This window comes from Scyliorhinus canicula, chromosome 13 (assembly GCF_902713615.1).
Source record: "Scyliorhinus canicula chromosome 13, sScyCan1.1, whole genome shotgun sequence".
NCBI lineage: Eukaryota > Metazoa > Chordata > Chondrichthyes > Carcharhiniformes > Scyliorhinidae > Scyliorhinus > Scyliorhinus canicula.
The window spans coordinates 42077836-42094633 of NC_052158.1; the positions used below are offsets into that span (position 1 = coordinate 42077836).

A 16798-nucleotide genomic window follows, 5' to 3' on the forward strand; every position below is an offset into this window, starting at 1 on the left:
TATATTGACAAAGTCCGAGATGCTGGACAATGCTTGGAATGCGAGCATTTGCAGGTAATTAAATCATTACAGATCCATCCATTCTTCATCCAGATGCATGGAACAACCATGGGGACCAAAGAGATGAGGCACCTCCATTTCTGAATTTGGGATCCAAAGATTTCAGGAAATTGAGAAGGCCTCTGCATCCCCACTCGGAATTCAGGATCCAAAGGTTTCATGAAATCAAGAAGGCCTCTGCATCCCCATCCCCTTGTCATCCTTTTTAATCTTGGTAATTCGGGATGGACAGTAAATGTGCCTTTACTATGACAGGCGCACATCCTGACAGCAACAAACATCAGCTGGGCAGATATTGCGTTGTGGTCTTCAAAGGTAGCACGTGATGCTACTGAAAGAACAGTTGATATTTCTCCCATCATCTTAGTCGAGGTAATTTCCCTCCTGCCGTGGATATGAATAAATTTAATTTTCACCTTGCTGGGTATTTGCAGGATCTTGCTGTTTACTTAAAAAATATATTTTTATTGGTGTATTTGCAATTTTTATAATAATAACAATAACAGCAACATAAACATGGTACAATAACATTTACACCCCCCCTCACAACCTTCACACACCTCAACCATAAAACGACAATCCCTCCCTCCCCTTGGAATACTGCATCTGCTGACAGTTTAATTTTCCCCGCCAAGTCGACGAACGGCTGCCACATCCGGGTGAACCCTCTTAAGGCAAACTTTATTTTCTTGAGACTGAGAAATCCAGCATATCACTAACCCAGGTCTCTACATTCGGGGGTTTCGAGTCCCTCCACATTAACGAGATCCGTCTCCGGGCTACCAGGGAAGCAAAGGCCAAGACGTCAGCCACTTTCGCCCCCTGGACTCCCGGCTCTTCCGACACTCCAAAGATCGCTACCTCCAGACTCAGCACCACCCGTGTTTTTAGCACCGTGGACATCGCCTTAGCAAAACCCTACCAAAACCCTCTAAGCTTCAGGCATGTCCAAAACACGTGGACATGATTTGCTGGATTTCCCGCGCACCTCGCACACCTGTCCTCTACCCTGAACAATTTGCTCATCCGGGCCACCGTCATGTGTGCCTGGTGGACTACTTTGAATTGTATCGGGCTGAGCCTGGCACATGATGAGGATGCTTTAATCCTGCTTGGAGCATCCGCCCACAGTCCCGCCTCCATCTTTTCCCCCTAGCTCGTCTTCCCACTTGCCCTTTAGCTTCTCTACCAGAGTTTCCTCTGACTCCATAAGTTCTTGGTGGATGTCTGATACCTTCCCCTCTCCCACCCAGGTACTGGAGACAACTCTGTCCTGTATCCCCCGTGGCAGCAGCAGCAGGAAGGCTGGAACCTACCTTCTTAAAAAGTCTTGCACCTGCAGATACCTAAACTCATTCCCTGCTGGCAATTCAAATTTATCCTCCAAGGCTTTCAAGCTGGGGAAGCTCCCGTCTATAAATAGATCTCCCATCCTCCTAATTCCTGCCCTTTGCCATCTCCGGAACCCACCATCTAGCCTACGAGGTACAAACTGATGATTATTATAAATCGGGGTCCAAACCGATGCTCCCTCTACTCTCTCTTATACCTCCTCCATTGCCCTCAGATTCTCAGAGCCACCACCACCACAGGACTTGTGGAGTATCGGACCGGCGAGAACAGGAGAGGTGCCGTTATCAGTGCCCCCAAACTTGTGTCTTTCCATGACACCGCCTCCATTCGCTCCCACACTGACCCCTCCCCCACTACCGACTTCCTAATCATGGCTATATGAGCTGCCCAGTCGTAATTACAAAGGTTCGGCTGCGCCAACCCACCCTCCCCCTGACTGCGCTCCAGCAACACTTTCTTCAATCGCGGGGTTTTACCCACCCACACAAAGCCCAAAATAACCTTATTCAGCAGTTTTAAAAAAGCCCTCAGGATGAAGATGGGGAGGCACTGAAAGACAAACAGAAATCTGGGGAGGACCGTCATTTTCACGGTCTGTTTCCCTCCCCGCCAGTGATAGCGGGAGCATATCCCATCTCTTAAAGTCCCCTTCCATTTGTTCTACGAGCCAAGATAGATTTAACTTGTGCAGTGCCTCCCATTCCCGAGCCACCCAGATAGCGAACGCTCCTTCCTATAATTCTAAGCGGCAGCTCTCCCGGTTTCTTCTCCTGCCCTCTCACCTGTATCACGAACATCTCGCTTTTCCCCATGTTCAATTTATACCCTGAAAAATTACAAAATTCCCCTAAGATCCGCATAACCCCCCATACCCTCCAACGAGTCTGAGATATACAAGAGCAAGTCATCTGCGTAAAACGAAATTCGGTGCTCCACCCCCCCACCCCAGATCAGCCTTTCCAGTTCCCAGAGGCTCTTAATGCCATGGCCAGTGTTTCTGTGGCCAGAGCAAACAGAGACACTCTTGCCTCGCCCCTCGGTGTAATTTAAAATAACCCAACCTCAACCGGTTTGTACTCGCTACAGGTTCCTGATAGAGCAACCGCACCCAGTCAATAAAGCCTTCACCAAACCTAAACCTTCCCAGTGCCTCCCACAGGTATTTCCACTCCACCCGATCAAAAGCCTTCTCCGCATCCATCGTGACCACCACTTCCATCTCCCCTCCTTTTGAGAGCATCATAATAACATTTAAGAGCCTTCAAACATTGGTCTTGAGTTCCCTGCTCTTTGCAAACCCCGTCTGATCTTCCCCTATCAGCCCGGGACACAGTTCTCTATCCTTGTGGCTAGTACCTTAGCCAGCAGTTTGGCTTCAACATTCAGTAGAAAGATTGGCCTGTATGACCCGCATTGCTCAGGATCCTTCTTCTGTTTCAGGATCAATGAAATCGAGGCCTGCAACATTGTTGGGGGAAGGACTCCCTTCTCCCTTGCTTCATTAAATGCCCTCACCAGCAGTGGGCTCAATATCTCCAAAACATCTTATAGAATTCCACCGGAAAGCCATCTGGCCCCGGGGCCATGCCAGATTGCATGCTCTCCAACCCCTCCATTATTTCTTCACTTTCATTTCGGGCTTCCAACCCCTCTACCAGATCTTCATCCACCCTCAGGAACCTCAACTGACCCAAGAACTGCCTCATCCCCTCCACCCCAGCCGGGGGTTCCAACTCTTATCATTTGTTGTAAAAGTCCTTAAACACCTCATTCACCCCCACTGGATCCAGGACCGTGTTCCCAACTCTACTCTTTACTCTCCCTGGCCACCTCCCTTTCTCTGAGCTGGTGCGCTAACATACTGCTTGCCTTTTCCCCATACTCATGAATCGCGCCTTGCCTTCCTCAGCTGTTCCACCGCCTTCCCTGTAGATAACGGCCCAAACTCCGCCTGTAACCTCTGCCGCTCCCTCAGTAGCCCCGTGTCCGGGGCTTCCGAGTATCTGCTGTCCACTGGAGTATCTCCCCAACTACCCTATCCCTCTCAGCTCATTCCACCTTTTCTCTGTGGGCCCGTATCAAGATTAATTCCCTCTGACCACTGCCTTCAAAGCTTCCCAGACCATCGCTGCAGAGACCTCCCCTGTATCATTTGTTTCCAGGTAGTTCTGGATGGAATGTTCACCCGCCCACGGACTGCTTCGTCTGCTAACATCCCCACATCCAGTCTCCACAGCGGGCATTGTCCTCTCTCCAAACTAACCCTTAGATCCACCCAATGCGGGGCATGATCGGATACTACGATTGCCGAGTACTCAGTATTAGCCACCCCCGGTAGTAGAGCCCTGCTCAGACCAAAAAAGTTGATCCGAGAGTATGCCTTGTGGACATAGGAGAAAGAAGAAAACTACCACGCTCTTGGTCATCCATACCTCCATGGGTCTACTCCCCCCATCTGTTCCATAAACCCCTTCAATTCCTTCGCTGCGGCTAGCACCCTCCCTGTCCTGGATTTTGACCGGTCCAATTCCGGATCAATGACTGTGTTAAAGTCTCACCCCATGATCAAGTTCTGTGACTCTAAGTCTGGGATCTTACATTGCACCCGTCTCATAAATTCCACATTGTCCCAGTTCGGAGCATATACGTTCACTGGTACCACCCGCACCCCCTCCAGCTTCCCACTGATCATTATGTACCTGCTCCCTGTGTCTGACACGATTCTCCCTGCCTCAAATGCCATCCGTTTAATCATCAAAATCGCTACCCCCCCCCCCCCCCCCCCCCCCCCCCCCCCAGTCTTTGAGTCCAGCCCTGAGTGGAACACTCGGCCAGCCCACCCCTTCCTCAATCTAATCTGGCCTGTAACCTTTAGGTATGTCCCTTGTAACATTGCCACGCCCGCCTTCAGCCCCCTCAAATGCGTGAACATGTGAGCCCTCTTGACCGGCCCATTCAACCCTCTAACGACTCGACGCCCACCCCGCCCCTGCCAACTAGCCATCACCCGTTTTAGGCCAGCCACCAGGTCGCGTCCCCGGCCTCCTTGAACCCGCCCTCGGGCATCCGCCATCCCTGACCTCCCATTTGTCCCCGAGTAATAGTTCCTCCCCTGTCAGCAAAGCAGCCCCCCCCCCTCCTCCCTGGTAACAGCACCAGAAACCCAGACCCAATATCGAGCTCCAGTTTATCACCTGCTCGCCCCCCCCCCCCCACTGTGCTTCCATTAGTCAGCTGACCTAGCTGACATGATAGTTCCCGCCCATTGCGCCAAACAGACTGTCTCCCCATTGTTCTCCCTCCTCCTTGGCCATACATGTTCAAAGAATCACATTCCGCAGTAAACAAACAGTGGAAAAACAACCACAGAAACCGCCCTTCATCCAGCTCCCAGTAAAAACAAAGTTAACTTTAGCCATCGAAACAGCCCCTTATTGCACATAACACTACTTGTTCAAACCAGCACAAAAGTGATTGTCAACAAATTGCCATTGCAATACTCTCCCCAAGGTTTCAGTGTCTTTCGTTCACATCCAGTCTTTTTTCCCTAATGAAAGTCAGTGCATCATCTGGTGTTTCAAAGTACAATTCCCAGTCCTCTTATGTGACCCACAAACGTGCTGGGTACAACATCTTGAACTTCACCCCCTTCTTAAAGAGTGTCGATTTTGCCCGATTATACCCAGCTTGCCTCTTGGCCAAATCTGCGCCCATGTCCTGATAAATGCGCAGCTCACAATTCTCCCACTTGCTGCTCCGTTCCTTCTTGACCCACCGCAGAATGTGTTCCTTGTCGGAATCGGTGAATACGTACCACCATCACCCTCGGTGGCTCTTTCGCTCGGGGCTTCTTCGCGAGGGCTCCATGTGCTCTATCCACTTCCAGGGGCCGAGGGAACGTCTCAGCCCCCATCAACTTCTCCAGCATGTATGTCACATAGGCCCTCGCATCCGAACCCTCACTGCCTTCAGGGAGGCCGAAGATTCTCAGATTCTGCCTCCTGGACCTGTCCTCCAAGTCCTCCAGCTTCTCCTGCATTCTTTTCTGGCGGTCATTCATCATCTCCACCTTGGTCTCCAGCACGGTTATGTATCCTCGTGCTGGGACACCTTTTTCGCCACCTCCTGATTGCACGTCCATGGATTTATTGATTCTGCACCACCTGATCAATCGAAGCCTTGATCGTGTCTAGCGTGTCTTTCTTAAGCTTGACGTAGCATTCTTCAAAAAACTTCACCAGCTGTTCCGTCGACCACTGTGCCATCTCCCCGCGACCCTGCTTCTCCGCCATGCTTTCCCGCGTTGCCGGCTCTGCTCGCATCTTTCTTGTAAAACTCTGTCTTCTCACACGGCCACTTCTGGTCCAATTCTCCATACACTGGAGGGGGATTTCTCCTCACCGACTCACTGTCCACCGATTCATCTAATAAAATCCAGGAAAAAAAGGGAGAAAAAGGTCCAAAAGTCCATCACAGGCGGGAGCTTGCTGTTGGATCTTGCTCTGTACTTAACAGATGGAAATTATTGTTTATAAAAAATTGAGGATGTGCTGAGAATGAGATAAGGAGCTACTTTTTTTCGTCAGTGTAAACTTTCTTTAGCTAGCTTACCTTACGTTACATGTCAAAATAGTCTAATTTCTGATCTGAGCTGAAAGTTTCTTAATAATTTGGAATTGATTATAGTGTCAGGAGATGTACCTTTAATAAATGGGTGTTTATCAAATAGCTACAGTGATGTCATTGTGTGGATGGAGCTGGGTTTTGGTCTCTGGCTTTTACTTTCGCTTTGAGCTCAAATGCTGGTGTGTGTCTGTGTTTTAGTTTCATTTTTGAGGTGGGGAGCTACATACAGCCAAACAAGGTGTATGTTGATATCTCTGCATGTAAAGAATGTCTTCAGATCACTTGCTAATTTAAAAGTGATAACTGCTCTCTGTAGAGAATTTAAACCTGCTTTCTTTGTTTAAAAGGATCTTTGGCTTATGGATGTGGTTAAGAAAGTTACCAAGGATTACCTATAGAGTATCTTTGGGGGGAGTGTTTGTGTTGTTAGTTGCTAATATTTTTACTGTGTGTTTATAAAATGTTAACTGGATTCATAGAATAAACATTGTTTTGTTTTAAAATTCTTCAGATCTCTGTTGCATCACAACTGTAAAGTGGGACGTGTGCTCCCCACAACAGAAATCTATTAAAAGTTGTGGGTCAGGTGAACTCCATGATACACTTTGGTGTTCTCTAAACCCTGGCCCCTAACAATAGTCACTCGTATTTTTTCCACACTGCATTAATGTACCTATTTTGTTTATCCTGTTACATTGCGTCAGTTAAATGTAGTCATTCTATCTCCTGCCCACAGTTGCCCCTCAGATTGCCATGTACTCTGAAGATGCTGTAGAATGGGGACAGTCCAACACGTTGATCTGTCTGGCTGATGGATTCTACCCTCCGCGAATCATTATGAAGTGGAAGAAGAACAATGAGGATCTGACTGACGGAGTCAACATCACAGAGTACTATACAAAACTGGATTATTCCTACCAGAGATTCACATATCTGAAATTCACCCCGAGTCCAGGAGACATGTACTCCTGCCATGTGGAGCATGAGGGTCTGGAGGAGCCAACAACAGTATTCTGGGGTTAGTATAGATTTGAGAATAGAGCTGATTTCAGCTTTATACCCAACCAAGTTTCCTGTCTCCGTTTACATTTTCACCGAAAAGTAGATAGAATCCCATGTACTAAAATGTAATTAGTCTGACTGACTGTTGATTAAGTGATTTGGGGCATTAATTGTGAACTTAATCTGAAGTCGATCTCAATGTCTAATTAATTAGTCTACACAGAATGAGAAAATTTGGTTCATTGTGTAATCTTCAGCAGTGAATCTCTGGTCAGTGTTGAACTTTTCCAGCATTGAGTTCTGCAGAAAATATAAGTGGAATTTTCCCTGCAGTGGGTTTGTTGGCAGGCAGGAGCAGAGAATCCAGCAGGAGCGATAAACGTTGGAACCCTGCCGGTGTGCAAACCGGCTGGTCTCAAACCCATTTGAGAATGTGTGGTGTGCACAGGTTAGACCTCGGTTTGATCGTGACTTCGACGTTAGTGCAACATAGATAGTCTACCTGCCAGAGCTGAACTTCTCTTGTTGCATTCGATATCACACTGGAGCCTCCTACTCTTGACGATGTTGTTGATAAGGACACTACTGTGCTACAGCATTCGCGCAGCCTCCATTTTCAGACTTTCACCCGGGGTTACAGAATACGGGGGTCTTCTCCCGGAGACTGACACCGTTATCTAAAGGCTGCCTTATAGTCAATATCCCTGGGATTGGCGGCTCTGTACTAGGGTTTGGAGGGGATGGCCACTGGGGGGGCATCTGCAGCTGTAGATAGGGAAGATCTGATACGGGGAGGGAGCAAGTGAAATTGTGCGCTCGTTTAACCGTGCACACAGCCCCCAGATGGGGTGGGTCAAGATCCACGTGGGGCATGGGGACTTGGCAGATGACATGTTCAAGGGTCAGAATGTCAACCACAACAATGATAGGATCCAGTATTTTGGGGAGGCCGAAGAATAAAGGGCAGTTCTACCCACACAATGTGATGCTTCAGATAAATCGGAGGCACATGAGCAGTGAGGGATGAAGTGTCAAACACGATTCTGACGTAGATGTGTAGCAGCACCATCTTAAGGTCTCATAACAATGGTGTCCAGCAAAAATTAAAGTAACAATGCTTCTGTCTGGGAGGGGTATGAGCAGTATGGGAGGACTACTGAGCTACTATCATACTTTTACGCCATGGTAACACCTCCCGTAGTCCTTCGCACTGCTATCAACACCTGGGTGCAGCCCTGGCATCCACAGATGGGTGGAGGCAGCTTGCCGACTGCTACATCCTGCTCATCCTGTTAACTGTAATGACTTTGGCAGACTTGCTGTGGTATACAGAGACCTGGAGGGCCCCGTCCTGATAAGAATCTCCTGCTCAGGGGCAGAAGCACCCTCTGTGGCCTGCACTGCTAGAGTGGGTGCAGGCTGAGGCAGATGGGACTGTGAGCAGCTGCACACGCCTGGGATGTCCTAAGTGGAGGCTCCTGGGGTGCCATGCTGATGCCCACCAGGATGTGTGGCCATGGAGTAAGGGCCAAGCTCAAATCTGGCTGGACCTGCTGGACCCAGTTCTCCATGGTGATAGCCAACCTCCCCATGGTGCTCTTGTGTCAGAGCCATGCCATCAGACAGAACGTGGAAGGAGTCCCCTATTTTTAACTCTAGTCTGCTGAATGACTCAAACCTCTGCCTGATGCTACCTGTTGGTGCATCTCCAGCATTAAGCAGGCAGCCACTTCAGAGGCTCAGCATCGGACTGGGACTGAGCAGTTGGCTGGTCTCCTGCAGTCCTCTGACTGCTGGAGACCGGGATGGCCCTGCCTCTGAATGCTGAAGGAATAAGTGAGATGTTTCCCTGAAAGTGAGTCTGAGCCCAATCTAGAGCTACGTCCCACAAAGGCTTATGTCTCTGCACTGTTGGAGGTGTGGGTGAGCCCTGTGACAGTCCAATAGTGGCAGCCGAAGAGGATTTTGGGAGAAGTCAACTCAGTCACTTTGACTGGACTGTGAGTAGCCAAAGAACTGGTGTCAAGGAACGGTTAAGCCCAAACACTACATCGGTGCTTCTCCCTCTAACCAAAAAAAAAGGCATTGTGAGGAGGACAAGCAAGGGTAAAGAAGGATATCACGGTCAGCAGATTGAGTCTAGGAGAAGTCAACTCAGTCACCTCGACCAGCAGAATTGATTGGCTGGTGACTGGTAAGTCGTTCCTTCCATTTTTCTCTTTTTTTTTCTTGGCATTGTAGTAGTTGTCAGTTAACTTAAGGGTTGAGACTTGTCAGGAAATCCCAGACCCGTGTGTGGGAGTTCAGGGACGTGTCCACTGTCCCTGGCTCCTTCATGTGCGGGAAGTGTGTCGAGCTGCAGCTCCTGTTAGACCGTATGACGGCTCTGGAGCTGTGGATGGACTCACTTTGGAGCATCCGCGATGCTGAGGAAGTCGTGGATAGCATTCAGTGAGTTGGTGTCACTGCAGATAAAGAGTACTGAGGGAGATAGGAAATGGATGACCATCTGACAGAGGAAGAGTAGGAAGGCAGTGCAGGGATCCCCTGTGGGCATCTCCCTCCAAAACAGGTATACCATTTTGGATACTGTTGGGGGAGATGACTCACCAGGGGACGGCAGCAGTAGCCAGGTTCATGGCTCCATGGCTGGCTCTGCTGCGCAGGAGGGCAGGAAAAAGAATGGCAGAGCTATAGTGATAGGGGATTTGATTGTAAGGGGAGTAGACATGTGTTTTTGCAGACGCAAATGAGACTCCAGGGAGGTATGTTGGCTCCCAGGTGCAAGGGTCCTGGATGTCTCAGAGCAGCTGCAGGACATTCTAAAGGGGGAGGGTGAACAGCCAGCTGTCGTGGTGCATATAGGCACCAACGATATTGGTAAAAAATGGGATGAAGTCCTACATGCTGAATTTAGGGAGTTAGGAGATAAACTAAAAAGTAGGACCTCAAAGGTAATGATCTCGGGATTGCTACCAGTGCCAAGCGCTAGTCAGAGTAGGAATGACAGGATAGACAGGATGAATGCAGGGCTTGAGAGGTGGTGCAAGAGGGAGGGATTCAGATTTTTGGGACATTGGAACCAGTTCTGGGAGAGGTGAGACCATTACAAATCGGATGGTCTCCACCTGGGCAGGACTGGAACCAATGTCCCAGGGTGGTTGTTTGCTAGTGTTGTTGGGGAGGATTTAAACCATGGAGGATTTAAATGTGGCAGGGGGATTGGAATGCAGAAAGTCAGAGGGTAGTAAAAAGAGGATCTTAAAAAGCATTAAAGTAGATACGCTCCCAGGGCCTTATGGGATCCACCCCAAAATACTGAGGGAGGCAAGGGAAGAAATTGCTGGGACCTTGACAGTAATCTTTTTGTCCTCATTGGCTGCAGGTGAAGTTCCAGAGGACTGGAGAGTAGCCAATGTTGTGCCATTGAAGGGCAGCAAGGATAATCCAGGAAATTATAGGCCGGTGAGCCTTATGTCAGCAGTAGGGAAATAATTGGTAAAGATTCTTAGAGACAGAATTTAGTCAAATTTGGAAACAAATGGACTTATTAGTAATGGACAGCATGGTTTTGTGAAGGGAGGTCGTGCCTCACTAATTTGATTTAGTTTTTCGAGGAAGTGACAAAGATGATGGATCAGAGAAAGGCAGTAGATGTTGTATACATGGACTTCAGTAAAGCCATTGACAAGGTACCTCATGGTAGACTGACACACAAGGTGAAGTCATATGGGATCTGAGGAGAGCTGGCAAGTTGGATACAGAAATGGCTTGGGCACAGAAGACAGAGGGTAGCAGTAGAAGGGGGCTTTTCTGAATGGAAGGCTGTGACTACCGGCGTTCCACAGAGATCAGTTCTGGGACCCTTTTTGTTCATTGTGTATATAAATGATTTGGAAGAAAATGTAGCTGGTCTGATTAGTAAGTTCACAGGCGTCACAAAAATTGGTGGAGTTGCGGGTAGTGAAGAGGATACAACAGGATATAAACTGGTTGGAGTCTCGGGCAGAGAAATGGAGTTTAATCCGGACAAGTGTGAGGTAATGCACTCTGGGAGGTCCAATGCATGTCGAAATTACAGTATATGGTAGAACTCTTGTGAGTACTGACAGGCACAGATCTGGGCGTGCATGTCCGCCGATCACTGAAAATGGATAAGATGGTTAAGAAGGCATGCGGCATGCTGGCCTTCATCGGTCGGGGCATTGAATATAAAAATTGGCAAGTCCTGTTGAAGCTGTACAGGATGTGGATGCTTTGGAGAGGGTACACAAGCAGTTTACTAGGATGTCGCCTGGTGTGGAGGGCATTAGCTATGAGGAGAGGTTAGATAAACTCGGTCTGTTCTCACTGGAACAACGGAGGTTGAGAGCGACCAGATACAGGTCTACAAGATTATGAGTGGCATGGACAGAGTGCATAGTCAGATGCTCTTTCCTAGGGTAGAAGAGTCAAGTACGAAGGGACATTGGTTTAAAGTGCATGGGGAAAAGTTCAGAACTGGTGTGCGAGGAAAGTTTTTAACACAGAGTGGTAAATATGTGGAATGCGCTGCCTGGGGAGGTGGTGGGAGCAGGTGCGATAGCGGCATTTAATGGGCATCTAGACAAATATATGGTGGGAATGGAAGGATACGGACTGCGCAAGTGCAGACGGTTTTAATTTTGTTAGGTACCATGATCGGCGCAGGCTTGGAGGGCTGAAGGGCCTGTTCCTGTGCTGCATTGTTCTTTGTTCTTCCTGAGTCGCTGCAGCAGATGTGGTCTGGGGCTTGTAATGCTGCTCAGCTACTTTGATGGCCTCGATCTGCTGGTCCCTAGAAAACAGACAATGGAATTTTAGTTGATGAATATTAGCTATATCAGAATACATTTAACTTGCTGTGACTCTCAGGATTTGATGAAATGATGGAGCAGTGACTGTACTAAGTTGTCAGGAGGAGCAGACCTGCTCTTCCCTATAGGAACAAACCCTGTTCTCTCCAGCAAGGTTGGCTGCCGACTCCTCAAATTCCACAAGCGCAATGAACTCTGCTGTCCCTTCGCCGGCCCCCGGCCTGGGCTCTCTCCCATTTGTTGTATGCCAGCTTGGTCAGTATGAAGGTGGAGGAAAGGCATATGATTGTGGGGATGTAGCAGAGCCTGAGTGAAATGCTTTTCTCCTGAGTGATGATCCCTCTCCAGAAGAGCCAAAGGATTCTTTCAAATTATTAATTCATGGGATATGGGCATCACTGGCTGGGTCTGCATTTATTTTTCATTCCTTCAACTGAGTGTCTTGTTAGGCCATTACAGAGTCAAGCACATAGCTGTGGATCTGAAGTCAAGCTCTTGAAGAATCAGAGCGACTCGAAACGTGAACTGTTTCTCTCTCCACAGATGCCGCCAGAGTTTTCATGCTGAGTTTTCCCGGAATTTTCTGTTTTATTGCTTTGTTCCAGGATTCAGTTACACACCTTAGGATAGGGTCCTTTGATTTCATCAGTCAGGGAGACGAGGGCATTAATGCAGGTATGGGATCGAGAAGGCAGAAGTAGAGGAACCTCAGCTTTTGCAATAGTCCACCAGGTTTGGGGGCCTTGCAGCCTTTATGCATGAGAGCAGGGATTGTAAGGTAAATGAGCGAACCTGCCATGGCACCATGGTACAGGAAGCCATTCAAGTGTTGGGAGTAAATAGGAATATTGTAGCAGTAGAGAACAGTATGGTCAGATTTACAGATGCAGTTTTCTTGCCTAGATCAAGAGTCCAGACAGCTGTGTTGTCTGCCTGGAGCAAGGATTTAGGGCATCTGCTCTGACTTAGAGAGAACCTTGCAATGAGGGAGGAAGGATTCAGCTGCTGTCGTCTATGTAGGAACCAACAACACAGCTAGGACTGGAAAAGAGGTTCTGCATCATCTGGATTATTAGCTGAGCTAATTGGCTAAGGGTAAATAAGATTAGAGAAATTAATGCATAGCTCACAGACTGGTGTGGGAGACATGGCTGATAGTTCATGGAGCATTGGCAGCAGCCCTGTGAAAAGTGGGGGCTGTACCGTTGGGACAGGCTTCACCTGAACCATGCTGTGACCAGTGAACTGGTGAGTAATATAACTAGAGAAATAGGGAGGGCTTTAAACTAAATAGTAGCGAAAAGAGAGGAGATGTAGCAAATCCAACAAACAGTAAGCTAATAGAGCAGGGTAGTGATTTGGACAATGATTACCAGTGTGTGGCAGGAAGGGAAAGAGCATACAAACTAAGTGTGCACCGGTAAATAATGCCAGAAATTACAAAAAATATAAAAAGACAGTTAAAGGCATTGAATCTGAATGCACACAACATTCATAACAAAAAGGATGAATTGTTAGCACAGAGATAGATATGTATGATCTAATCAACATAACGGAAATCTGGTTGAAAGTTGGCCAAGGTGGGACATCAATGTTGAAGGGTATTTGATATATTGAAATGACATGAAACTTGGAAACGGTAGTGAGATAGCTCTGTTAACGACGCCATTCATATAGTAGTGAGAGGTGAACTTAGCTCAAAAGGGGACGGTGAATCAGGTTGGGTGGAGATAAGAAACAGGAAAAGTCAGAAGTCACTTGTAAAAATTGATTATTGGCCCCCTCACAAAAGTCACACTATAGGACAGAGTATTCAAGAAGAAAGAATTGGGCCATGTAAAAAGGTACTGCAATATTCATGGGAGACTCTAACATTCATGTAGTTTGGGGGAAATCAGATTGGCAAAGGTAGCCTGGAGAATAAGTTCACAGTGTATTCGGGACAATCTTTTAGCTGGCTCTAGCATGTACTGCTCTAAAGAGCAAGATACCATAGACCTGGTAATGTGCAATGAGACAGGATTAATCAATGATGTCTTTAGTGAAGGATTCTCCAAGTGGCAGTGATCTTAAACATAATAAAACTTCATGTTCAGTTTGAAGGTGAGAAATGTGGTCGTTTTTAAACTTAAAAAGGCAATTAAAATGATATAAAGGTAAATGAAATGGCAGAAACATTGCACAGGTCTTGTGTCTGTCTTTACTACAGAAGACTTTGAAAACTTCCTAAAGATATTTGAAAATCAAGAGGGCAAAAGCAAGGAGGAATCTAAAATAATCACCGTCTCCAGGGAAAGGGTACTGAAAAAACTATTCGACCTAAAGGCTAACTAGTCTGCAGGACCAAATGGTTTGCAACCTATGTTATTAAAAGGAGGGGCTGCAGAAATAGTATATGGATTGGTAATAATTGTTCAAAATTCCTTAAATCCAGGAAAGGTGCCACTGAAAAGCAAATATATTCAGGAAAGGAGGGAGAAGCAGGAATCTATATGCCCATTAGCCAAGCAACTGTCATTGGGAAATTGCTGGAATCCATTATTAAGAAGGTTAAAATCGGATTCTCAGAAAATCTTAATGGAATCAGACACCATCAACATGCTTTTATGAAAGGGAAATTGTGTTTAACTGAGTTGTTAAAGTTCTTTGAGGAATTAACAAGCAAGGTGGATAAAGGGGAACCTGTAAATGCTTGGATTACTAAGTGTCACATCAAAGGTTGCTGCACAAAATAAGATTTCATTGTGTGGAGGGTAATATTAGCATGGCTAGAGGAAGCAAACAGTAGGGATAAATGTGTAATTTCCAGGTTGGCAAGCTGTAACTAGTGGAGTGCTATGGGGTTCAGTGTTGGGTTACAACTATTTAGAATCTACAGCAATTACTTGGATAAAGGGACTGAGTGTGTGCTCACTAAAGTTTGTCAATGAATGACACCAAGTAAGTTCTGAAGATGACCTAGAGAGTGATGAAGTTCTCAAGATGAGGCAGAGAGTCTGCAAACTGATATAAGACGGTTAAATGGTGGGTAAATATTTGGCAGATGGAGGATAATGTGGGAAAATGTCAACTTGCCCACTTTGGCAGGACAAAACACAAAGCTGTTGAAATGGAGAGAGATTGCAGAACTCAGTGGTACAGAGGGATCTGGGTGCCGTGGTACAGGAATCACAAAAGATTAGTTTGCAGGTACAGCAAGTGATGTGGAAGGTCAAAGTATTGATATTTATTGTGAGGGGAATTTTTAAAAAAATTTGTTCATGGGACGTGGGTGTCGCAGGCTCAGTCAGCATTTGTTGCCCATCCCTAATTTCCCTTGAGACAGGATGTGGAGATGCCAGCATTGGACTGAGGTGGGCACAGTAAGAAGTCTTAAACACCAGGTTAAAGTCCAACAGGTTTATTTGGAATCACTAGCTTTCGGAGCACAGCTCAACTGATGAAGGAGCTACGCAGCTACGCTCCAAAAGCGAGTGATTCTACAGAAACCTGTCGGACTTTAACCTGGTGTTGTAAGACTTCTTACTGTAACCTTGAGAGGGCAGTTAAGAGTCAAACATGTTACTGTGTGTCTAGAGTCACATATAGTCTAGTACAGGCAAGGATGGCAGATTTCCTTCCCTGAGGGACATCAGTGAACCAGATGGGTTTTTACAACAATTGACAAAGACTTTTAAATCGTAGTGGCAGGATTTTCGTAGTGGCAGGATTTGAACCTGGGTCCCCAGAGCATTACTCTAGATCTCTGGTTTACTAGTCCAGTGACAATACCACTATGTCACTGCCTCCCCATAAGGAATGAAATATAAAAGTTGGATGTTTGACTGCAGCTGTACAGGGCCTTGGTGTAACCACATCTGGGATACAGGTTTTGGTCTCCCTGTTTCAAAAAGGGTATAATTGTATTTAAAGCAGTTCAGAGAAAGATCAATATACTCATTCCTGGGTGAAGAGCTTATCCTCTGAAGAAAGATTGGCCCACTGTAGTTTAGAAGAATGAAAGGTAATCTTATTGAAATATATAAGATACTGAGGGGACTTTGGTGAGGTCGATTATAGCGAGGATTTCATAGAAGAATGCAGAAGGAGGCCATTCAGCCCATCGAGTTTCTGCAGGTAGTGCTGTTACTGTGGCCATACTAATAGTGTGTATAAATTTATCATCTTTTTTGGATCTTTGCGTGTGTGTCTGTGACACTTTTTGAATGTAGAACAAGCTTTATTGATAATAGTGACCACTGAGTATTCAAATTGTTGATGCACCTGACGGGTGAGCCAAAATCTCCAGTATTGTGTGTTCACCTTGTGTTTCACTGTGAAATTCTCATTCCTTTTACAGAAGCTGAAGTTCCTGAGGAAACGTCTGGTCCCGGGACAGTGATCTGTGCTCTGGGACTCACCCTGGGAATCATCAGTGCTGTTGTAGGGATCATCCTACTGATCAAAGAGAGACAGAGGCAGCAAGCTCAGCAACACGGCATCTAGGGGTAAGTACAGGATACATAATCAGTGTGTATTATTAACATTCCCGAAAGTGAGTTTCAGCCAAGGTCCCTTCTCCTTATTGCTGAACCCCTGCAACAATCTAAACAGATATGGACAGGATTGGGCTTGGCTGTTTTACTCTGTCAACACTTACACAGGAAGAACCCTCACTTAGATAAGGTGCAGGATGCGATCCGTCAGTAGCTCGTAGCTTCAGGAAGAGAGACACTCGCACCATCAGCCATTACTTTGCAGTTACGTCATAAGACTGCAATAAAACAACTAGCTTTAAAACCTTTCAGGCCATTCTGGTGAGCACATTCATTGACAGTGTTACTAACCATCTATTGGCCCTTCAGTCCACTCATATTTTATATTCTACATCTTATGGATGTACCCTCAGAAAAAGGGTAATTTTACATATGGGTTGTACATAG

General features: G+C 46.8%; 1 protein-coding gene across 1 annotated transcript in view; it reads left to right on the forward strand.

The window, feature by feature from the left end:
* Positions 1-16798, forward strand: part of LOC119975906 (H-2 class II histocompatibility antigen, A-U alpha chain-like) — an 82817-nt gene that overhangs the window by 38941 nt on the left and 27078 nt on the right. Inside the window, exons 3-4 of the mRNA XM_038815843.1 lie at positions 6776-7057; positions 16216-16363. Coding sequence (XP_038671771.1) covers positions 6776-7057; positions 16216-16361 — 428 coding nt within the window. The 3' untranslated portion in view covers positions 16362-16363. The remainder of the gene's footprint in view (positions 1-6775; positions 7058-16215; positions 16364-16798) is intronic.